The sequence below is a fragment of the Impatiens glandulifera genome, chromosome 7 (genome assembly GCF_907164915.1).
Source record: "Impatiens glandulifera chromosome 7, dImpGla2.1, whole genome shotgun sequence".
In the NCBI taxonomy this organism is placed as follows: Eukaryota; Viridiplantae; Streptophyta; class Magnoliopsida; order Ericales; family Balsaminaceae; genus Impatiens; species Impatiens glandulifera.
This window is the reverse complement of record NC_061868.1, coordinates 38,762,911-38,789,042: the sequence shown is the minus strand read 5'-3', so window position 1 is coordinate 38,789,042 and position 26,132 is coordinate 38,762,911. Positions and strand designations below refer to the sequence as shown.

Here is a 26,132-nt window from a genome sequence, read left to right as displayed (position 1 = left end):
TGGAATTTTAATGAAATTTAAAATAGCGGACTGCAACCTGATTTTTACTCCAATAGAACTGGGTACTAAACTCTCAAAGTTTGATGGAGGAGAATAAACTGATTTTGGGAGATATCAAAGCTTAATCGAAAGTCTAAGGTATCTTACAAACACGAGACCCAATCTAATGTTGAGTTTAGGGATATCAAGCAGATTAATGAAGGATCCAAACTACACACATTGGAAGGCCTTGAAGAGAATTCTAAGATATATTCGAGGACTCTATCACTTGGTCCAATCTAATCAAAATCAAATAACTACCTATTAGTGGGTTACTCGGATAGTGATTGGTGTGGCAATGTTGATGACCGAAAAAGTACTTTGGGTTATATATTCATACTCGAGAATACATGTTTTACTTGACTATCAAAGAAGCAACATATCGTAACTATGTCGACCTGCGATGCCGAGTATGTGGCAGCCTCTTGGAACGTGTGTCATGCCATGTAGTCTGACTTTCAAATGTACTAAGGCATCTACGAGTGATCCGAGACAAAGGAACTGGTGATCCAAGTTGATAACAAGTTGACGATCGAGTTGGAAAAGAACCCAATTAATCACGGAAGGAGCAATCACATCGATGTTCAATTTCATTTCATCCGAGAACAAGTTAGAGAAGGAAATGTTGAGCTGAAGCATGTTGAAATTCGAGCTCAAGCCGCGGATGTATTCACCAAGCTACTACCGACCACACCGCTGAAGAGTTGTAAAAGGCTAAATGAAATAAGAGATGGGAAGTGTATTTAAGTTTAAGGGGGAGATTTGTTGAAAAACTTAAATTAAGAAGTTTTATTTTTTTTATTTTAGTATACTTAGAATAATATTAATAGTTTTAGGGGTGATTGAGATAAACAATATATATGGGTGGAAGACTTATTTAATAGGCATCATGATTTATTTTGGCATTTAAAAAGACAAATACTTTGTCTATAGACTTGTAACTATCTATTTGATATGAATAAAAAGAAATATAAAAAAATTAAAGACATTTATATTTTTTGTACAGCACCTATTAAATTGTCTCCTATATGAAAATTGGGATCTATTCTCAAACCTTTAAAAAATATATATATAACGCTAAAAAAATTGAAACAACTCACTCCCAACTATAAGATTAAGATAGAGTATCTGTTTTTGGTTCAATCTTTAAAAGATATCAGTGAATAAAATTATTATTGGTTATTAGAATTTGAGAATTAACTACTGCAAAACTACGTGGTTAAAATGATCAATAAATGAGTCGTTTAAGCATGATGACAAAACAATACAAAAATATGAGTGTTTACCTTGTCACCAAACATACTCAAAACACAACGAGATTAACCATTTGAGAGCAACAATAAAAACATAAATAAAAAATGATCACAAACGAACAAACATAACAAAATAAACTAACATTAACAAGTTCAGAGATTCTCAAAAAGATCAATGAGTTCACAGATCCCCACTAATATTCCAAAAGAGATCTCCAAATATTCATTCAATATGATATAAATGAGTCGTTTAAGCACGACGATAAAAATAATACAAAATACGAGTGTTTACCTTGTCACCAAACACACTCAAAACACAACGAGATTAACCATTTAAGATTAACAATAAAAACATAAATAAAAGATGATCACCAACGAACAAACATAACATAAAAACTAACATTAACGAGTTCGGAGATTCTCAAAAAGATCAATGAGTTCACCGACCCCTACTGATTTTCCAAAAGAGATCTCTATAACGTCATAATAATAGCGTTGTTGAGTAAACGCGTTTGTCGATCGCGATCACTAAATGTCCTACAGTTTCTTTCGAACCAAATAGTTCACTAGAAAACAATCGGGATAGGGACCCATTGACTCAATCCAACCGAGCTTACTATTTCTATCTAAACATCCCAACAACTAATTAAAGGAATCAAGATCTTATCAACGTAAGATATCACACGAAGAAAGAATCACCACCTTGCGACCCACTAAGAGAAACATCATTTCATGTAAAGTTACATCTCTATCAGTAAGTCTTATCATGTATTTGATTCTATTCGCAAAACTATTTGAACGTTAATCGAACATTTCCTTGACCGAAACATTTTTAGAGAACGAGGCTGAAGCAAGAGTTGGGAATAAGAATACAAGATTTCTGACATACTGCCCACGAAAAGAATTCCACACTGTAGAGATGTTTCTCCAAATGCTACAACCAATTGGTCGAGGGCTAATTTTGGTGATCCATCCAAACTAATCAGTATTAAGATTGACAATAATAATTTGACATGCGGTCTCCGATCTGAATTATCCCGTTAGGGTCGTTTTTTCCTCGATTTAGATGAGAATGATATTTGGTACTCTACCCCAATCACTATTAAACACAATTAAATATATAATTAACGTCACCAATATATTTATTTAATCTTTTTATTTTATAAGAATTTTAAATTTACTTATTTATTATAATATAAATTTTCAATATATTACTAAATGTTATATTAATTTAATTTTTAATTTTTAGTGAATATGATAGAATCGATGCCTCACACATTTGTTTTTCATATGCTAAACTATAATATTTTTTAAGTAACAAATATAATTTTTGAAATTTAGTAAAACTGATTCAAATACTGTTTATCTCATAATTTGTTTTATTAATTGTCATTATTATTTGGGTATTTTATTTATGAGAATGTTTTTTTAATACTTTGTCTAAAATTTATAATTATTTATTCAGGTTTAATTTCAATTAAACATTTTGTTCATATGTACACACAAAAAATTATTTTTATTAAAAAATGCTCTAATTAAAATATATAAATTTAATTAGTTGATTTGATTGGAGTGAAATGAGAACTTGATTAAATTTATGGATAAATATAAATGAGATGGTTGGTTAGATAGAAAAGTTAGAATGTCAAGTAAAAATATTGAAAAAGAAAAACCATCTACTAAATATTATGAGCGGCGGTTAAAATTATTCTTAATCGAGGATCGCTAAACAACGCCAAAAAAACCGTGCCAAGTAAAAACAGATTATATATATATATATATATATATATATATATATATATTGAGAAATTCATACAAATCATTGTAGAATGCCGGTAAGAAGTTCTCCATATGAAATATCAAATGTAGTAACTTTTATTTAAAAAATTAAAAATAACTTTAGATTCAATTATTTTATCTCTGCTAAGAAGAGGACGGACACAGACTTAAGAAAAAAATCATCAATAAAATCGGAATGTATAAATAACAAACGACCCATGAACAGTTGACAACAGTTGAGAATATTTTTTGAACTATAAAAATCTGAGACAAAATATCAATCTAGTTAAACAGGAAATCAAACTCAACAAAAAAATCAACATCAACTCAAATCTGAGAGTGATAAAAAAAAACGAGACACCTTCTGATATAATAATAGTCATTAGAAGAGAAAAAAAAATTAACTTTCAACTTTTCTAAATTTATATTTTTAAATAAAAACTAATATAACATCCATATATCTAAATCTCTTTTAAACGCTATAAATATGAAGGGTTATAATAGTCACCAAAAAATAAGTTTGAGTCATATATATTGTTGGAGAAATCGAATAATAGCACCTGTTTAGCAATTCAGAAATAAACAAGCTACAACAAGGCGTAACAATTCTTTTTCCCTTTTGTGTAATCAAATAGGCAGCCAAAACAATTGAGCATCAAACAATCAAAAACAGAGAGCAGGACACCAAAATTTTACGTGGAAAACCCAAATTAGGTAAAAACCACGGGACACTTCGGCCACTTAAATCATCCACTATATCAAATGGGTATACAATGTAGTTCAATACAAGCCTAGAGGTAATCTAACAAAAGTTATCAATTGACCTCATCCTAACTTGTCATTCACATACATTATCATCATCATTAAAGATGGCTAACCAAATGGAGAAGAGATAAAGGAAATCAGAAGAAGAACCTGCTGCTTCAATGGAGGAATTGCTGCTTCAATGGAGGAAGAACTGCTGGAAGAGAGAGAGAGAAAAATCAACCCAAAAACACTGCTGTGTTTTTTCCCCTTAATTAAATATGCCCTAATGGGCTTTATTAATTTGTTAGGCCCAGTTGCCAAATGAGCTGACCCAACAAATCTCCCCCGTCAGCGCAACTTCGCGGGCTCCAATAAACCCGCTCTCTCCCGACAATCTTCAAACTTGTCCTTAGGCAAGGATTTCGTAAACATATCGGCACCATTCTCACTTGTATGAATCTTCTCCAAGTTCAGCTCTTTTGCCTCAAGCACATCACGTATCCAATGATATCTCACATCGATGTGTTTGGATCTCGAATGAAAAGCTGAATTCTTTGAGAGATGAATGGCACTTTGACTGTCGCAAAACAATATAAACTTCTCTTGCTTTTGACCCAACTCTTGTAGAAACTTCTTCATCCATAACACCTCTTTACATGCCTCAGTAGCTGCAATATACTCAGCTTCTGTAGTAGACAAAGCAACACACTTTTGTAACCTTGACTGCCACGAAACAGCACCGCCTGCAAAGGTAACCAAAAAACCTGATATAGATTTTCTTGAATCAACATCACCTGCCATATCAGAATCTGTAAAGCCTTCCAAAATAGGAGTATCACTTTCGAAGCATAAACGTGTTTTCGAAGAGCCTCGAAGATATCTGAGAATCCACTTAACAGCCAGCCAATGTTCTTCTCCCGGGTTGGAGAGATACCGACTAACAACACCAACTGCGTGTGCTATGTCTGGTCTTGTACATACCATGGCATACATAAGACTACCAACTGCAGAGGCATAAGGTACATTCTTCATTTCATCTTTCTCTTTCTCACTTGTAGGACATTGTTTAGAACTCAACTTGAAATGACCTGCAAGTGGAACTGAAACCGATTTTGCATTTTTCATTGCAAACCTCTCAAGTACCTTCTCAATGTACTTCTCTTGTGATAGCCAAAGTGTTCTGTTCTTTCTGTCTCTTGTGATTTCCATGCCTAGGATCTGCTTCACTGAACCCAAATCTTTCATTGCAAAAGACTTGTTCAAATCCCTTTTGAGCTTCTCAATTTTCGCAATATCTTGCCCAACAATCAGCATATCATCAACATAGAGCAGAAGAATAACATAATCATCAACACCGTATCTTTTGATGAAAACACAATGATCAGAAGTAGTCTTACTGTACCCATTTACTTCCATGAAGGAGTCAAATTTCCTGTACCATTGTCTAGGCGCTTGTTTGAGCCCATACAAGCTTTTCCTCAACCTGCAGACAAGATCTTCTTTACCTTTAACTTTGAAACCCTCAGGTTGTTCCATATAGATCTCTTCCTCCAAGTCACCATGGAGAAATGCAGTCTTCACATCCAGTTGTTCAATTTCCAAATCTTGACTAGCAGCCAATGCTAACACAACTCTGATGGATGACCTCTTCACAACCGGTGAGAAGATCTCTTCAAAATCAATCCCCTTTTTCTGTCCAAAGCCCTTCACAACCAGTCTAGCTTTATATCGAGGTTGTGAGCTATTCTCTTGGTGCTTCAACTTGAATACCCACTTGTTCTTCAAAGTTTTCTTTCCTTTTGGAAGTTTCACCAAGTCATAAGTTTCGTTCTCTTGCAAGGAATTTATCTCTTCTTGCATTGCCACCGACCACTTGTTCTTGTTTTCATGAGACAATGCTTCTTGATAGGTTTCTGGTTCTCCCCCGTCAGTCAACATCACATACTCATTGGGAGGATACCTACTAGAAGGTTGTCGCTGCCTACTAGATCTTCTAATATACTGATCATCAGGTGGCTCTAGAGAACTATCATCATCTTGTTCAGCTTCCTCTGTTGGCTCAGCATCAACTAAAGGAGTCTCATCAACCTCAACTTGGGCATTCTCCACATCATTGGGCTGTGATTGTGGTGTACGAATCCTACCATTGTCAAGCAATTCATTCTCTGTAGACTTCGGCTTTTCCTTTTTCTCAAAGTCTTCAATGGTCTGATCTTCAAAGAATACCACATCTCTGCTTCTAATGAGTTTCTTGTTAACCGGATCCCAACATCGGTATCCAAATTCTCCGTGGCCATACCCAATAAAGATACACTGTCTCGTCTTGCTATCAAGCTTAGCTCTCTCATCTCGAGGAACATGAACAAACACTTTACAACCAAAAACTCTCAAGTGATCATAAGAGACGTCTTTACCTCTCCAAACTCTTTCTGGAACGTCGCCATCTAAAGGAGTTGAGGGTGAAAGGTTTATCAGATCAACCGCTGTCTTCATTGCCTCTCCCCAAAAGGATTTTGGCAACTTAGCATGAGACAACATACACAAAATTCTCTCATTGATAGACCTGTTCATCCTCTCTGCAACTCCATTATGTTGAGGTGTTTTTGGCACAGTCTTCAAAAGCTTGATCCCATGACTTTTACAGTATTCCACAAATGGTCCTCTGTATTCGCCACCATTGTCCGAACGAACACATTTCAATTTCTTCCCAGTTTCTCTCTCCACTTCAGCATGAAACAACTTGAAGTAATCCAATGCTTGATTCTTAGTCTTCAAGCAATATGCCCACACCTTCCTTGAGCAATCATCGATAAAAGTGATGTAATAATGAGCACCACCTAAAGTCAAGGAATCCATAAAACATATGTCTGTGTGAACCATATCTAGGATATTGGGCTTCCTAGATGGAGAGAAACTTTTGAAGGAAACCCTATGTTGCTTACCAACTAAGCAATCTGTGCATGTCTTCAAATCTATGGACTTTAAGCCCTGGAGATCGATTGTCTTGGAGAGAACTTGCATGCCATTCTGACTTAAGTGACCAAGTCTTTTATGCCAAAGTTGTGCTGAACAATCATTAACTGCATTTGCTTCTCCCCCGTAAGACTTAGTCTCTGTCACATAAAGAGAACCGACCTTCTTTCCTTTAGCTATCACCAAAGATCCCTTAGTGAGTTTCCATTTTCCTTCACCAAAGTAACTATGATAGCCCTCATCATCAAGAATACCAGTAAAGATCAAATTCATCCGAATATCAGGAACATGTCGAACATTCTTCAAAAGTAGCTTGCACGAAGTGTTAGTATCCAAACAGACATCTCCTTTTCCAACAATCTTACACGTAACATGGTTTCCCAACGTCACTGAACCAAACTGTCCACTAGTGTAAGAAGAAAATATATCACAACGATTGGTGACATGATAAGAAGCACCTGAGTCTACCACCCATTGTGTATCTTGAGAAACAAGGTTGATACTATCATTGTCGTAAACAATATCGATGTCGTTACCACCCACATCTGCAACCTTACTACTTCCATCTTGCTTATTCTCCTTTTGTTCCCGCTTCAAAGATCTGCACTGATACTTCTTGTGTCCTGGCTTGCCACAATGATAACATGTAATCTCTTTTCTCGAGCTGGATGTTCCCCGTGACCTGTCTGAACTACCACTGCGATTCTTTGGAGTTTTACTTTTACTTCTACCCCTTTTCTCAGTCACGAACACCTGACTTGGAGTCGAGAAGCCCTGTTCTTTTCTTCTAGCCTCTTCATTCAGCACGCTCTCTTTCATCATTTTCAAAGTGAGCTTACCTTGTAGAACAGAATTGGTAATTGAAACCACAAGTGTTTCCCAACTATCAGGCAGAGAATTAATCAAACACATAGCATGAAGCTCATCATCAAATTTCATTCCTATCGCAGCCAACTCATTTAGAATCCCCTGAAAAGCATTTAGATGCTCAGACATAGAAGACCCATCTTGATATTTCAACGAGCAAAGCTTCCTAAATAGAAATGCTCTGTTTTGAGTGTTGTTCTTCTCATACAGTTCACTCAAAATAGTCCACACCTTATAAGCATTAACTTCAGTAGCCACATGCTGATACACACTGTTGTCAACCCATTGCCTGATTTTACCAACTGCCTTTCTGTTCAGCTTCTTCCAATCTGTATCTGTCATAGCCTCTGGTTTGCCTTTATCACCCAAAATAGTGTCTTCATAATCATAATTACACAATAAGTCCTCCATCCTTGACTTCCAGATTGTGTAATTGGTAGCTGTGAGTTTGATCATCGTTCCATTACTGCTCAACGATTCTTCCATTTGAATTTTACAAGAATCACCACCAAACGAACTCAGCTCTGATACCACTTGTTGGAGAAATCGAATAATAGCACCTGTTTAGCAATTCAGAAATAAACAAGCTACAACAAGGCCTAACAATTCTTTTTCCCTTTTGTGTAATCAAATAGGCAGCCAAAACAATTGAGCATCAAACAATCAAAAACAGAGAGCAGGACACCAAAATTTTACGTGGAAAACCCAAATTAGGTAAAAACCACGGGACACTTCGGCCACTTAAATCATCCACTATATCAAATGGGTATACAATGTAGTTCAATACAAGCCTAGAGGTAATCTAACAAAAGTTATCAATTGACCTCATCCTAACTTGTCATTCACATACATTATCATCATCATTAAAGATGGCTAACCAAATGGAGAAGAGATAAAGGAAATCAGAAGAAGAACCTGCTGCTTCAATGGAGGAATTGCTGTTTCAATGGAGGAATTGCTGTTTCAATGGAGGAAGAACTGCTGGAAGAGAGAGAGAGAAAAATCAACCCAAAAACACTGCTGTGTTTTTTCCCCTTAATTAAATATGCCCTAATGGGCTTTATTAATTTGTTAGGCCCAGTTGCCAAATGAGCTGACCCAACATATATAAATATAAATAAATTGAAGAAGTTATTTGTCTTTCAAAAGTGAATCTAAATCTTAAATATGAAGGGTTATAATAGTCACCCAAAAATAAGTTTGAGTCATATATATAAATATAAATAAATTGAAGAAGTTATTTGTCTTTCAAAAGTGAATCTAAATCTTTATACACCGTCTTTGGTTTGAGTTATCATTTCATTCTTCTATCGTTTATCTTATCATTCACTCAATTCATTAACTAAAATATTAAAATATTTATTTATTTATTTTTATTTATATATATAAATACCTTTTAATTTTTTTTAAATTTTTTTCAAATGAACAAGCTCAAGTTTAAGTGTCAAAACTTTAAATAACTAAAGTATATTTAAGTTTAAAAAAAATTAAGTAAATTGTAACAAGGTTAGGATATAAATATGAAAGCAAAATTAAAAGTGTCATATTTCCCTTTTAAAGAAAATTTTAGTGTATTATTATTATACAGGTTGGTATAGAAAACACAACTAAAAGGCAGAAAGTTTCAATCTTTTCAAAACATGTAAATCACACACATAACCATTAACATCTTCATTAGTTCCTCAAACATTAATTATCAATAATAATAATCACCAAAGTCCAGCTGAAACATCATTGGGATCCTTGTACCCAATGCCCTCAACCGCACCAACCGTATTAAAAGCTCGCCTCTTACTAATTTCCTCAACAAGAGACCGGTGCAACAGTTGGCTTCGAATGTCCACAAGCGACTTTATTCGGCTCATCTTCTTCCTCTCGCCATAACCCCTCGAATTATTCAGAATCGAATTGTAGTTCTCAGAACAAACTCCATTTACAGGACCAAACCTCGTATATTGCTGTTGTTGCTGTTCTTGTTTTCTGTTGTCATTTTCATATCCAGACCAATAGTTTAAGGAGCTCTGAGAACTATTATCATCATCATCTTCTTCATCATCATTGAGTAAATCCTCACCTTGAAACCAATGATGGCTGCTACTTCTCATCATATTGCTTTTGGGTTGAAGTTTAGCCTCCGATGAGGCGTAGAATCCCAAAAGAGAGGCTTGGGAGGATGAAGAACCGTGCGAGAGTGAGTAGAAAGGGTCGCGAGTTTTGTTATCGTCATCATCTTCTTCTTCGTTATAGTTGAAGCTATGCTGGTCATGATAGTCCTTCCAGCCAGGGACAAGAGATGAAATCTCATCGTCAATCATCTCCGCAATTTCAGATGGTCTCCATTCATTCATCTCCAATTCCTTCACCATCTCTGTGGCCACGTTAATGGCAGTGTCATTCTTGATGTCAAACGGAAAGTACACATTTCTATCTTCACCTGCATTCAGAATTCTTAGTTAGTTTTCAAACTTAGGAACTGAGAAAGAAAGTCGAATGAATTCTCACCGTTCTTATCCAAGATTTGAACTTTAAGGAAGATGGTGTCGTCTGTCGGATCCATTGTTCCTGTAATAGTCATCTCTGTATTTCTTACAGCCAATTTCTGCAATGGCATCACATCTTCTTCCTCTGTTTCATTTTGAACAGGGCTCTCATTCATGTGAAATCTCAAAACATTTCTTTCATCGTTCGATGAAGCAAGAAACGGGTCGTCCAATAACTCAACTGCCGACGGCCTATTTGAAACAGCAGCCAAGCATTTTCCAACAAACTGTCGCGCTTCGACATCTTGAATCCTATAAAAAGCTTGTGGAAGCTTACCCTGTTTGTAGAAAACAATCAGATTTTCAAATATCTGTTTTTCAGATCAGAAATGGCGGTTTAAACTTACTGTTGTAACTTTCTTGTATATTTGAGCTGGATTTGAGCATTCACTATAAGGATACTCCGACGTCAACATCTCCAGCATACACATGCCGAAGGAATAAACATCGACAAGTTCATCGTAATCTTCCTCGTACAATTCTGGCGCCATGAATTCAGGGGTTCCTGGAATTTACAAACAAAAAAAAGTCAGCAATGAACAATCCATTATAAAAAGAAACAATTCATGACTTGCCTATGACGCTGTGAGCATGGTGAGAGCCGCGAAGAATGGTGGCTAATCCAAGATCACCGATCTTGACTTCACCAAGATGGCCATTAACAAAGATATTATCGCACTTGAGATCTCGATGAATGACAGGAGGGTCATGGCTATGAAGATAAGACAAGCCTTGTAAGATCCTTCGAGCCCAGTTTTTGATCGCCCGCATATCAACCCGTTTATACTTCTGTCGATACTGTCTGAGGGTGCCTGAAGTGAACATTTCAGTGATGAAGTTAAAAGTTCTTTGGTCAGGATGAATCCAAGAAGTGTAGAACTTAATAAGTGATTGATGTTTCAGATTCTTTAAAAGATGAACTTCAGAATAAAGACGTTGAAGTTCTTCAGGGGATTGAAAAACATGATTAAGCTTCACTTGGTACCAAGCTACTTCCATTCCTAAAAACTCATCAAATGCTTTGTAAACTGTCTTCATTGCTCCTTTCCCAAGAACTTCTTTGAACTGTTTAACAAAGTTTTAATGAATTCTTATCCGATTTAGAATCTAGCAACATCTCATCAAATCAAACGCATCAAAGGAACTATAATCCAGATTAAATCATGAAAAAGTTCAAAGAAGAGATAAATTTAGAAGCTTACACGTCCATATCGACCAGAAGGATCCATTTCAACATAGCCCATCAACTTAGCTTCTTCCAAACTTGTTCTATACATGATGATTGAACCTTTTACTTTCTAAACAATTCTATTTTACAGTTTGCAGTGTGTGTGCGAGAGAGGGGGTGGGGGAGAAAAGAGAGAGAGAGAAGAACAGAACAGAGAAGAGGCTAGATGAAGATCCGAGGTTTCCATTCATGATTCTCATAAGAAAAAACACGCCAGAAAAGCCTGGAGTAGTCAATTCTGAGAATAATCCAAGCCATGTTGACAACTCTTTGTGATGATAACTCGTGGGTTTGAGAGTTCATTAGTCTGCAAATAAAAAGAGTTTGGATTGACAGAAAGAATTATCAGAGTCGATATTCTTGGACAGGGGAATTATCCAGAGTCTCAATCAATCAAGAACTTTTTTTCTAGAATACTGCTTGATGGGTGGGTAATGCGCTGTTGTTCTCTAGAAGAAGTTGACCTTATCGGAATGAATCGAATTGTGGTCACGAGTGGTTTTGGTAAAAAGATTCAAGAAGTGAAATTATGAGAAGTGGGGTTTTGACAAGAAACAGCCTAACTTCTGAATTTGAAGAATCTGTGGTCCCTCTTTGGCGTCTTCATTTGTGGGCATCAAAAAAGACCCAACTTTCAGATCGAGAGACACACACACAAGAGAGAGATGATGGGTTTTTTAGGGTTTTCTGGAATAAGGTTTGAGAGGAAGCTTAAGGTGATTTGGTGGTGAAGAGAAACAGTCTTATAATGGAAGGCGGAATCTTTCAATTTTCAGATTGAGAGCGACCCACTTTTCATAGTTGACAATATTGGGACCAATTAAAAAACTTTTTTTTTATAATTAAAAATATTTTTAAGAAAAAAACATTTTCAAATTAGTACTGAAATAGCATACCGCCGGTCGGATAGAGAACCCGGTGAACCGGTCATAAAATAATTGGGTTAATGAAAAAATCAAAAATGCAATCAACCTAGTTAAACTCAGTTAACCCGTCGGATGAACCAGAAATTCGGCAGCTCGGGTTAACCCAACGAGTTTATCCTATTTTTTTAAAAAAAATTTTACTCACTTATTATTGAGAATGACAAACTCTTTCATTTATCTCAAGCTCTACCTTCTTACCTGAACCAATTGATTCCGCTTTTACCCAACTAAAAAACGATTTAAGATGACATTATAAGTCATAACTTAAACTTAGTTTCTTTTCCAAATAAAAATATAGTTATCCAAAAATTTGAGGTTATAATTTAAATTAAAACATTGTCCATTGCATGATCTAGTTAAAAAGTCTCTTTTATTTTAACTTCTTTTAAGATATTTTCATTTTCTTTTAACCCACTAATTGAACCAGTAACACAATTACTCACCCTCTTTACCAGATGACCGAGTTATAAAATTATGGAAATAAGTTTATAAAAATTTATCCAACTAGTCCCAATTTATGAAGTAGTTGAAATAAAATAAATAAAATAACCATGAACTTGTATATTAAAGCTACGTCATACGTGAATAGGAGTGATGAAAATATTGAAAGATTTATTGTATATTAATACAAGTATGCAATTAATTATGTATTTTTCTTTTTTTATTAAAAATAATTAATTAATTATGTGGTTGACGAAGTTATTTGAGCATTTTATTCATTTTTTAAACGTGACGTGTTTGACATTATATTCTAAAAATGGTTAAAAACATGCCTAATTTGACAATTTGGTTTGGTTAACTAAAAAATTTTTATTGGACAAATTTATTGTTAAGGGTAAATTGATTAGATTAAGTAGATTAAATTGTTAATCGTTAACGTAAATTCTTAAAATCTGAGTTTCATTTGGTTGGTCACTGGGTCGGATTTGGTAGGATAGAAAATAAGTTCAATTATTTTATTTATTTTTCAAAATTAATATTTCAGTAAAAGAATACATAAAATCAACTAAGATCTCCCTTACACATAATAATTTAAAGTGGATTTTAAATTATATTTTTTATTAAGATTTGTCAAATACGAATTGTTGCTGTATATAGAAGGATATGTAAAGGAATATATTTTTATGTATGACTTGACGATTTGGTTTATAAAAAAAAAACAATTCAGATTTTTAAATATTCTTCTAAAATTTTCAATGGTTTGGGTGTGAACTTTATTTATTTATTTTGTATTGGTAAATTATAGAAAATGAGTTAAATGTTCTTCTAAATATTGGAAAGGATTGTATATTTTTAGTTTCTTTGATGAAAGGTCACAAACTCATTTTAATTTGTATTAAATTGAGAGTTTATGCATTAGAACATTGATTAATAAGTATGATAAGATAAGGATTGACAATTATCAAGATAAGCAATTGAAGATGTTTATGGAAGAGTGTGAGAGTCAAACTGCACAAATGAAATATTTTGTGTTGAATAAGGCTTAAAATTATAAGGGTTAAGAACATGTGTTTTCTTATAGAAGACAATGTTTATTTTCTAAGTAAGTTGGTTTGGTTTAAGACATGTACTATTACATTTTTCAAATAGTATCATTGAAGAAAATAAGTGTTATTTCACCTATCTAAGTTTATCCAAGTAATTTTATAAATTACTTTGTCAAAGTAGGGACGGATTTATGTTAGATGTCAAATGTTTCAGTCCACCCCGAAAAATAGAAGAAAGAACCTCCGCCTCTTAATTTCTTAATTTTTTAATTTCATTATTATTTGTTTATTTAATTATAAAAAAAATACGTTTATCCATTCGTTTTATTTATAAGTTTTTTTTTGTTATTTTCTTATGTTCACATAAACAAATAACAAATAAAGACAAAAATAAATAAATAGCATGTCTAAATTATCAATGAAATTTGAGATATAGAGTTATTAGTAATTACATCATTAGTTACTCAATGGTTGGTTCATATTGATTATTTGATAGTATATTTTTGGATTTTATTCTAAAATTTTGTTTAATAAAAAAAAGAAAAAAAATGTAAGTTATTTAAATTTTTAATAGGTTAAAATACTAAAATATTTTTTGTATTTGAGTTTTATCATTTTAGTTTACGAAAGATTGATTTGATAATTAGAATGATACTAGATAAATAATTTATATATAAAAAATGGGTAAAACCTAAAAGTAAAACTTAATCAAATAACTCCCGATGAACCAAATAAATAAATATATAATGATGCGTAATTTTTAAAGTGTTCAAATTGTCGGGTAGAGAGATCTAATTAATTTAGATATATATGTGAGAGTAAATTAATACTTGAGTCGGATTGTGGGTTGACCCGCCTATAAATTTAAAACGGTTAAAAAAAATAAAAAATGTATCACATTTTTACCGTAATTTTTTTCCACCACTTGCACGAGCTACATATTAGTTGAGTTAAAACTTGTTAATCTTTTTTTTCTGTATTAGATCTCATTTCATACAATTAAATAAAGGATAATATGAATGATATATTTTAGTTCAATAGAGAATTGTCACTATTTGTTGGTAGATGTTATATATTGATGTTGATTTTAAATAAACATAATGAATGACTAGGGTCGACCTTAGAGTGAGGGCACTAAGGCGGCCGTCTAGGGTTATATTGATGCTACCTATACAAGCAATGTCATTATTCCACTCATAAAATGACACTTATGCACAAAAGTGAAGCATCACCCTTCTTATTTGTTAATTTTTTTCTCTTTGTACATGTGGCGTTGCCTTAGTGGATACAAACATTGCCTATATGAGTAGCATCGAACTAACTGCCGCCTAGAGTCCTCTCCCACACGGACACCTAAAATCCAAAAAATAAAAAATAATAACACTAACAAAGTTTGAAAATAAACCTAATGAAACCCCTCCCTCAACCCAAAATAAAGTAAAATATAAAAAATTAATAACACTAACAAAGTTTGATCTCTAGATTGTTATATGGGTTAACATATATCTAATCAATTAAGTTAGGTTATTTTAGGTTAAAATAATATATATTTATTATATTTATTTAATAATATATAAAATATAATTATTTTTAACTCAAAAATTCTCTTAGAATAAAAGAAACAAGATAAATAAATTATGATAACACTAAAACAATGAGCAAAAATTTCAAGTAAACGAACACACGGAAATTCTCCGAGGCCTTGTTTAAGGAATTAGTTTTTTTGGTTTTATCTGGGTTTTATTCAAAAAAAAACTCTTGTTTGATAAAAAGTAAAAAAAAAAATTGGTTTTTAAAATTTGAAAATTAATTTGCCCTTTGACATTAGAGGATATAGTGTAGGTGAGAGAATAATGGTTTAGAGAAAAGATAAAATTAGAAGATGATTTTAGTATTTAAATGATAAAATTATTTGATTTAATGATTGATAAGATGTTTAAGTTTTGGGATAAAAACTGAGTTTTATCCCAAAAACTTTTTCATCAAACTAGGTCAAAAAAGAACAAAGTGATCTCGGATCAAATCTACCAAAATTCTTGAACCAACATCAACCTATAGTCATGATAATAGTATGATTGATTAAAATATAACATGAATATTTAATCCAATGCTTAAAACCATCATCTCAACCGTCCAGACTGACAATAACTTTACTAATATAAAATTTCGCATTTGAAAACGTTCTCTTAAATGACTATTTATTTGTTAAAATATCATGCATTATTCCTCAAAAAAATACCAAAATTAACTTAAATAGTTTTTATGTAAATGTCCATGAATAATCGAATCCACCCTCAAGCCTTGATATCCTACAGTATTAAAGGAGAAAAAGTAAATATTTTGTAGTTATTTGGAGACAGATACTTATAATACACTTAACATATATAATTATGGAGTTTGTTTTAACTTTTTAAACTATTTGTTTTTAAAATCTTAAATTTTATTATTATTAAAACACATGTATAGTTATGGATTAGTAATTTTGACCTTTTGAATTAGGGCCAAAATTGACAAAATCAATGGAGTGTAGTATTCTAAAAACTGGAAGTGGTGGTGATTAGGCACAAGATAAAGTCAAGATTTGTATGTTTTCTGATTTTAATAATTGTATTTTTATTTTTTTATTATTTTGTTAATTAACATTATATTAATTTTAAAAATTACCAATTTGGGTGTTGACAAGTTTATGGGTGGTCCCAACTCCCACTAGAGTTAGATACAATGAACATATTTAGAAATTATTATTTTGTATGTTTTTTATGATGCAAACTAATTTTTGTTTAGAATATATAACTATGTGATATAGATTTTGAATCTTTTAAAATATGCTATAGATTTTTATATTAAAACCAAATGTTTCTTAAATGAGAGAAATCTACAATTTCTAACTATGAAACATAAGTTGATATTTCTTGGTTATAATAATGCCAGACAATTTATCTAAAATATGTGATATATATAGTATAAATTCAATTTTATACTTGTGTGTATCAATATGAACTTTTGCCTCTAATATATAACTAGACTAAATTTGTCAAATGCAACTACAAAGTCTATAATCTTACTCAATCAAATCATAATTTATAATCAAATTTAATAATAATAATAATAAACTCTATCTCAAGATAGATTCACAAAATCTCATATAAATAGAACTTTAGTTTGTACAAGAAAGATTCATAAAATCTCATATAAATATAACTTTAGTTTGTACAAGATAGATTCATAAAATATCATATAAATTTTTATTTTATTTTTATGAATTTTTGTAAAAATCTATCTTAGACAAAATTATATATTATTGTATTTTTTTTAGATGAGATTTTGTGAATTTGTTTTAAACAGAATTATTATATTTTAATGTTTTCGATTTTTAGATTGTGATTTCAAAGAATGTCATATAATTTATTAGGGATATTCATTATTCGGTTAGACTTTTACAATTTAATCCAATCTATAATTAAACGGTTTTATTAATCAATTAAGTATTCGGTTAGCCGATTATGCATAATATAGTTCACTTATACTTTGTTTTATAAATATATAAAAATTAGTATGAGTGACATTAATTTATTTAATTATTATAAGTTTAATTGAGTAGTATTCCGTTTCAATTTAAATTGAAATGGAGATAATAGGTGAATTTTATGTTAATCTTTTAAATTAAAAAAAAAGTTTAATTTAATATCTCATAACAACTATTTGAATTTTGTTGGTAATATTTTTTTTTTATCAAAAGCCTTTTTTTTTCATGTTTGAGTTTGGTTAAATTAAATAATTTATATATATTTTTTACAAAAATATTTTTTATTATAAATTAAATTACTTTCTAAAAATGAGCTAGTTTGATATTGATATCACATTTTATTTTTTAAAATATTTGAATCACTAAATTTACAATTAAAACATTAAAATACCTTGATTTTATTTTTTAAAAATTTAAAATTTAAATATAAAAGGATATTATATTAATTAAACAAATTAAAATTTTAAATAACTTACTTTTTCATTAAAAATATATTTTTTTTAAAATAACCCCCCAACATCAAACAAGCTCTAAATGAATAAAATTATTTAAATAAGTTGATTTATTTAAAACAGAATCCAAGAAGGCCTAATCCTAATCCTATTCCTAGCCAATGAAAGGGGCCCAGACATGACAGGAGACTAGAAACTTTGGTTTTAAAATGATATTGTGAATGTTGCCTCTTGGTGAAAAGAATGGGCCAACAAATTACAAAATACAGCCTTTTGACACTAAAGAAAAAATAAATTATACTAAAATATATGTATATATTTGTTTATGCCAATTTTTTTTTTTATTAAGGCACGGTCACATTTATTTTATTTTATACAAAATAATTGATGTAATATATGTAAGACATGCTCATTGGTTGGTAGAAGGTTGAAAAGTTGAATCTTCATTCATTCTTTATCATCCAACATTGTGAGGTTGAGGCTGAAAACATAATTGACCTTTTTTTCCTTCTTTAACTTATCCCTTACACAAATTTACTATAGTATATATGTCATGATTTTCAATAATTGTAAAATAACTATATTTATTTCCTCTACATCACAATTAATTTAAAAGAAAAAAGATAATTACCCACTTGTTATATTTGTAATTTAGGCAACACATCATTTAATTACTAATTAATTATGAATACTATTGATGACTTCTATTCAAAATTGTAATTTTGAGTACTAATATATATATATATATATATATATATATATATATATATATATATATATATATATATATATATATATATATATATATATATATAAAATTTATCCACTCTATAGTATTCAAAGTTTTTTTTCTCTCTAATTTGTTTTCTCAAAACTGCACCAAATTCAACTTAACATTAAGATAGAGTTTTATGGTATTACAAATTATATATATAGGGTTAAATTATATAAAAATATAAATTGTAATTAAGTATAAATGATATATGGTATTATAAGTTGGATATATTATAATTGTTTGTTTTAAATTATAAGAAATAGTATAATTAAGTTATATATGGAATTTATAATTTTATGGTTTTTTATATAATATAAGAATATGGTACAAGAATAAAGTGATAATTTTATTATTTTAATTAATTAAAATATAAATATAAATTTTAAATTATTTTTATATATGAATATTAATTATTATTGTTCTTTTCGAAAAAATTTATGATCATGTCAATTGAGAGTTTTTATTTGATGTAATGGACAAAATAAGAATGAGTGCAAAATAGATTGGTTGAATTAGATTTTGTCTCTTGACTGTTAATTTTTTTTGTCATTGTTAATGGGAGTTCTCGGAGATTTTTCGATGGTGATTCACTATCTCCTTTTTTGTTTATCATTGTTATGAAAACTCTCTAAATAGCAATAGCTTCCGTAGAACGCTCAGGACTCATCCTTATAGTGAGTTGTGGGTCAATAAGATATTATTTTCTCATATCACATTTTTTTTTGCTGATAACACGCTTTGCATGGTTCAGACTACCTATAAGAATTTTAAACATCTTCGGGATATTTTATGATTATTCGGTGCATGTTCCGGTCTTTGAGTTAATCTTAATAAGTTAGAAATCTCTTTTCAAATTATGTTTTCGAATAGAAGAAAGATGAGGTTGACAAGTATGTTGGGGGTTCAAAATTGGTGGTCTTCCGTCAACATCTCTTGGTATATCATAAGGTGTTACATTACGATTCAAGGTCTCTTGGAACCTGATTATCACTAAAATGGAATATAAAATGTCTGGATGAAAAAATAAAATAATATCGAAAGGGAGTCGGTTAATCCTCATTAAGAGTGTGTTGTCATCTATGCACACGTTTATGATATCGTTATACATTATTCCAAAGAGTGTGGCGGTGAAAATGGAGAGAATAATGTGTAAATTTCTATGGGGATCTTCTAACTCATCGTTTTGTCATCTAGTTAGTTGGGATAAGTTTAAATATTTAAAAGATAAAAATGTCTAGATATTTGATATCTTATTTCTTTTAATAAGGTTCTTCTATCAAAATTGTGTATTGAATTTGTAATGGAGTCGAATAGTCTTTGGGCATCGATAATCATATATAAGTATGATAATGATTGGTGTGATTGGTTCACCAAAATGTCTAATTATCTAGTGGGGTGCAACATTTGGAGGAGAATTTATTCTATGTGGAAAAGTTTTAGTGAGTAGTCTAAATTCATTGTGGGAGATGGTTCTTCGATTAGATTTTGGGACGACATTTGGTGTAGTGTCAAAATTCTAGCCATGACATATCCTGAGCTTGCTTTCATTGCTATATGTATAAATGTTACAATTAAGGACATATTTGATCATCGATATAGTGTTTTCACTGGTCGAATTAGATATAGGAGATTAAACATTATGGAGATTTCGTCTCATAATAGAGTTTACTTTTGGTAGAATGCAAGCAAGTGTCACCGTCTGAAAAAGACGTTATGCGTTGGCAATATATGGATAGTTTTCATGTGGGACATTGTTACAAGTTCCATATAATTTTTGTTAGGAAAAACTTTAGGAGTCAAAAATTCCATCAAAGATCTCGTTTTTTAGATGAAGCGTTATTTATGGTGGAATTCTAACGGTTGACATGTACATAAAAAAATGTTGCATTATGGCTAGTCGTATATGTCACGAAGATGTTAAATCAACCACTCACCTACTTTTGAATTGTTAAGCAATGACTAGTATTTTTGCAGAAAATAAATAAAAAAAGTTAGTCATTTTGTCAACTAGGTTAATAAAGTAGGAATAAATCATGCATGGCGTCGAAAAGGCTAACTAACGGAAGCACGGCGCTCAATTGATTGACATAGGCAAAAGGGTCCTGGAATATCCCTTAATGGTCTAGACATTTAGGCCTTGTTCGGATTGGGGTTTTTTAAAAAACTTAGAGGGAGAAAAAAATAATGATGGGTGATGATTTTAAGGAAGTGATGATTATTTTAGGTAAAAAGACTTAAAGGATATTGATATGTGTGGATAAATTAAAAAATAATAATTTAAAATAGAGAGTATTTTAGTATTTTGGTTAATGAAATGAGTGATGTGATTGTTGAGAAGTGATTGATTGGAAAATTGGTTTTGATTGGGTTTTTTTAAAAACCTAAAGAGAACAAGGCCTTAGTTAATAAGACCATGCAAAAGGTAATAAAAAAAGTCCAAGGCTCGTGAAGTTGAAGGAAATGAAGCATTAATGTTGTTAATTAAGTTAATTAAATGGAGGGCACATATACAGCTTGATGAAGAAAGAAAAGGAAGAGACTGAAGCGAATTTGGGGGAGGAGGAGAATAATCAGAGCAAAGGCCTGCCATTGGGTTAGGACATGTTTTCTTTCAAGCATTTCACAAATTATTTATTCTAACAATTTTCAAACCATAAATAAATTCTAAAAAAATAAAAAATGGTTAAACAAATATTTTCTAACAAAAAATATAAAAGAATAATGGCTTAACCTTGTTTGGAATATATTTATTTTCTAACTTTGATTTATATCTCATTCTTTTCAAGTATTTTTTGTGATAAATGTATTCATCTCGATTTTACCTATTTATTTTTTGTATCATAAACCTAGGGGCATAGCATACCCTAGGAACAAATTGATACAAACCTTTAGTCACATGATTATGTTTGGATTTATACTAAGACACATATACTATGGTGAAATAAATAAACGAAGTGTAAAAGATATATATTTTGTATAAAATGACCACTAGTTTATAATAGAGACCATAATTTAATGGACACTAAAGACATAGTGCAACCGTCATTTCTCACGTTTAACCAAACTCCAAACTTTGATCAAAATCTCTTTTGTTCGCGTTTGATCAGAATCTCTTAAAAAGAAAATTGGGTGGCGATTCAAAAAAGTCAAACGTAAATTAAACGATATCATTAAATTCTATTTTGGTTCCTCACCTCATTTTATACGAGACGATTTATAAGAAAGTCGTACTATCGTTTTGTTTTAGGAGGTTCGAGAGGAAAGTAATTCATGAGATTTAATGAAATCAATATTAAGTTAGACTCTAGTTTAGTCTATTATTTGGGTTCCTCATCCCACTCGGTCTTCAAGGAGAAGGTAAATTATGAGACGAAAATTATCGATTCGAATAAATACTTTAAAATGTCAACCGTTTTTAGACGTTATAAATAATAATATTAAACTAAATAAAATATATTTAATAGATCATCTAATAATAAATTATATATTATTAAAAGATATAATTAAAAATTAAGAAATATGTTGTAATTAAATATATGAATACCAATACTAAAATCTAATCAATACCATATTCAAACATTTATTAGTATAACTAGCATTTAGCCCGTGCATTTACACGAGTAATAATATAAAAAATCGTGAAAATATTACGGATAACATTTTTAATTTTATTTTTAACCGTTTTAAGTTTATAGGTGGGTCAACCCACAATCCGACCCAAGTATCCATTTACTCAACATCATTATATATTAGTTAGTTAAAAGGTTGAACTTATATTAATATTAAAACGTCCTGCGTTTATCAAATTTGGTGTTGAATTTAAAATATAAAGTATTTGTAGCCTAGTTGGTTAAAGAGTTGTACTTATTTTGTTAGGTTGCAAGTTCGAAACATACCTCTAGCATTTTTAATTTTATTTTTAACCGTTTTAAATTTAAAAACGAGTCAATCCACAATCCGACCCAAGTATCCAAACTAACCACAGTTCTCGACCCGGTAATCCGGACACTTTAAAAATTAAGCATCATTATATATATATATATAAATTTTCTACTATACCAATAATGAAATAGCTTCTACTACCACATACATAAGTGACTAGTTACAATAAATAATGAGGATGTATAGGGTACATTTAACTGTAGTACTAGTTTATTTCAAAGTTTATTTTTTTTAAATAATATAATTCACTTGTCCAAACACCTATTGTGAGGCTCGATGTTCGGTAGTTGGGAGATTTTTGTGTAAAAATGTGTTTATTTTTGTTTTGAAAATTAATGAAAATGTTAATTAACTTTTAGGCCACCTTAATTTTAATTTTTTTTAATAATTAATTTCCATAACTTATTCTCTCGGATCTCTTTGAAGGGTTTGAAATAATAAATTTGATTAAAGAAAATTTAATGAATTATTTAATTTTAAAATTAATTTCACATAACTAGAGTTTTTTTGATTGAAAGAGTCATCACTTAATTTTAAAAATTAAAATATATTTTACGTATACAAACATAATTTCCGAAATTCTTTTGTATTCAATATTTGGTGACCCTCGGAAAAGAGGTATGTGTCCGTTAAAAAAATATTTACTTCACGAAATTTTGACTATTTTTAGAAAATTGAATATCATTGTTTGTTTATCTAATTATTTTTTCAAATTCTAGACTTATATATTTATATTTGACATTTTAAATTTTAAAACATTAAATAAACGTCGATACCTGCTATTGATGTCAAAAATTATGAGAAAATGTACTTAAAAATATCAATTTAAGGTATTAGATATAAAAACAAATCCAAACGAACTCTTTTTAAAATATTTTTTTGTTAATATTTTAAATGTGTTTTCTATTTGTTTCAAAATTTTAAAAATAGTTTAGAGGTTTTAAATGTTAAAAAATATTTCAAATAAAAAGTTGAAAACAAACAGGCCTTAGACTGGGTTAGACCTATCGTTGGTTGGACCAGCGGTTCGGGAGTGAGATGGGTAGGTTGGCGCATGGTCTGGTCCGAGGTCAATGCGGTTAAGCCTTCGGTCAACGTGGGCCGAGTACGAGTCGGTGGACTAGACAAGGCGTTGACGATTCAGACGCATGGGATCTGAGTTTGGCCGAGTTGGGTCGTCTTCAACCTCTAGTCGGACCAAAATTGTAGATTTTGGTCTTTGACTAGGAGGCTCTATTCGTAAATCCAAGAGCATGGGGAGCTTTGTCTCCCCATTTAAAACTTATTGGCAAAATCCGGAGTCGTCATTCAACTGGGAAGGGTATCAACGAAAGCTCCGACAAGAATGACATTATTAGAAACAAAAAAACCCATATTTTGAGAGATTTAATTCGAATTTTGAGTTTACTACTAGCTCCATTATGTCTATTAGAATCGAAACAAACCACTAAATCGTAACTTACTGCATGTTTTGACTATTTAAAAAACTCAAATATGAGGTTTTTTTTAGAAATCTTTGAATTTAGGCAAACATGCCTTTAACTCCTTAGGATTGATTTGAAAACCTTTCTAACATATTTAGAACATGTTAGGAAACACTTCGAATGATCATTCTTTAATTCAATTGAATTCGATAGAAAGTTCACAAATCATCTTAGGATCAAATCCCAATCAATAAACTAAGTAATAATGTAATATTTAAGAACAATGAGTTGAAATGTAACAAAATTAACCTTTGAAGCTAAGTAATAATGCGATATGAATTACAATGAGATTGACAACTTATAATGAGTTAGAGAACACTCATAAAATCTTGTTGAAGCTTTTGGATGAATAAGAACCAAACTTAGAAAGTCTTTATAAGGTTTAAAAAAATCTTAAAAGTTTAAAAACTTTAATGACACATTTCTTTTGGAGCTTGATTGATGGCTTGAAGTTGGTTCCTTATCGTTCGTCTTGGTCCGGGGTCCTTTTTATTGCTTACCAAGGTCGGTTAATAGCCCAAGTGGGCTAAATTTTGGACAAAAGTCAATGATGGACGGCTACTTGCAGAGTTGAATTTCACCTTCTCGGCTAGTAAGACGACATAAGGTCGTAGGAGAAATGACCGCACAATTTTTTTTTGAAAATGATTCATTTAATAAAAAAATCGTTTAAACTTAACGATAAAAACATGACATGAAAAAAGTTATGTACAAATTGAATACAATAAAATAATTCATTCATTCGAAGATCTTCAAAAAGAGCAATAAGATTTTCACACGAATCCACAGGTTTTTCAGATCTAATCTTCGACATCGTCATGATAATGGAATTACAAATAATACTTGATAGCTTACTTTCGCTGTTAAAATCTCTCTGGTTTCTTTCCAACCAGATAATTCACTAGAAAATAATAGGGATATAGACTTATTTTCTAAGTCTCGCATTTTTAGTTACCCCAATCCATGTCTCCTAATAGCCACTAACGGTTTCCAACATAACCTATTGTATTCCAATCAAATTCCACAAAAGACTCCATATACTTGCAACAACGTGACAATGGAAAAATAGATGAGAAGCTATCTCAACCTCTTTATAACACATACGACAACGACTCAAAATAATCATGTCTTTTTCATACATCTATAGTCAGTGAGAATTCCGTCGTGAATAACACTCTAGCCAAAAAAAGAGATCTTGTTAGGCATCTTAAACTCCCATAAATTTTCTCAATAAAGATCAATCGGGCTAACTTTATTGAACAAAGTATAACAATGTCCCACATGAAAGTTATTCAGATCACGCCACCACATATAATCCCGAGAAGACGTGTTTAACCCTTATTTCTAACTATGAACAAAAGTCTATCATTGTACATGCTTTCCTCAATGTTTAATCTTCTTCTATATCTGATACGGTTAGCAAAACCACTAGACCGAATGTCAAAGATATCTTTGACGATGATTCTCTATAAATAGATAAAGAAGCAAGCTTGAAGAAAACATTCGCCAAACATTTACCACTACACCAAGTGTCGTCCCAAAACTAATCAAACTTTTATCACCCACAATAAAAATTGAATGATCCCGATAAACCTTCCACATGACATAAATATCACCCCAAATATTGCATCCCACGGGTCTATAAGAATTTTTGGTGAACCAACCAGACTTATCCTAACCATATTTACATTTAATCAAATTAGCTCAAATACTATTTTGCTTAGATGCAAATCTACTACACCATTTGGATAATAAGGCTTTATTAAAAGAAACAAGATCACAGATTCTCAGTCCCCCTACTCTTTTATTAATTTAACATTATCCCAACTTACTAAATGAGAAAATGAAGAAGTAGACGATCCCCATAAGAATTTGCACATAATTCTATTTATCTTCGCGACCATAGACTTTGGGAGGACAAATAGAGACATATATAAGTTGGAATTGAAGAAAGAGTGCTCTTGATAAGAACTAAACGACCTCCCTTAGAAATAATCTTACTTTTCCATATGGGAAGCTTCCTCTCCATTTTACTGATGATCGGGTCCCAAGAAGCTTTGAAACTAGCTTTAGCCCCGAGAGGGAGCCCGAGATACGTAGACGGAAAAGTTCCA

At 31.2% G+C, this 26,132-nt stretch overlaps 1 protein-coding gene across 1 annotated transcript; it reads right to left on the bottom strand.

The window, feature by feature from the left end:
- Nucleotides 1–9,210: 9,210 nt before the first annotated feature.
- LOC124945317 (probable serine/threonine-protein kinase WNK5) lies at nt 9,211–12,122 on the bottom strand. Its single transcript, XM_047485727.1, has 5 exons — nt 11,401–12,122; nt 10,774–11,263; nt 10,546–10,703; nt 10,161–10,476; nt 9,211–10,092 (listed from the first exon to the last, which is right to left on the bottom strand). The coding sequence occupies exons 1-5, from the start codon at nt 11,473–11,475 to the stop codon at nt 9,368–9,370; spliced, it is 1,764 nt and encodes a 587-aa protein (XP_047341683.1). The 5' UTR covers nt 11,476–12,122; the 3' UTR covers nt 9,211–9,367.
- Nucleotides 12,123–26,132: the final 14,010 nt, after the last annotated feature.

Excerpts from the sequence above, each read along its gene's own strand:
- LOC124945317 (XM_047485727.1), bottom strand. The coding sequence starts at position 11,475 with ATGTATAGAACAAGTTTGGAAGAAGCTAAGTTGATGGGCTATGTTGAA. Across the intron at positions 10,704-10,773 it reads CCATGCTCACAGCGTCATAG|GAACCCCTGAATTCATGGCG; the intron begins GCAAGTCATGAA and ends TGTAAATTCCAG. Across the intron at positions 10,093-10,160 it reads TCAAATCTTGGATAAGAACG|GTGAAGATAGAAATGTGTAC; the intron begins GTGAGAATTCAT and ends TTCTGAATGCAG.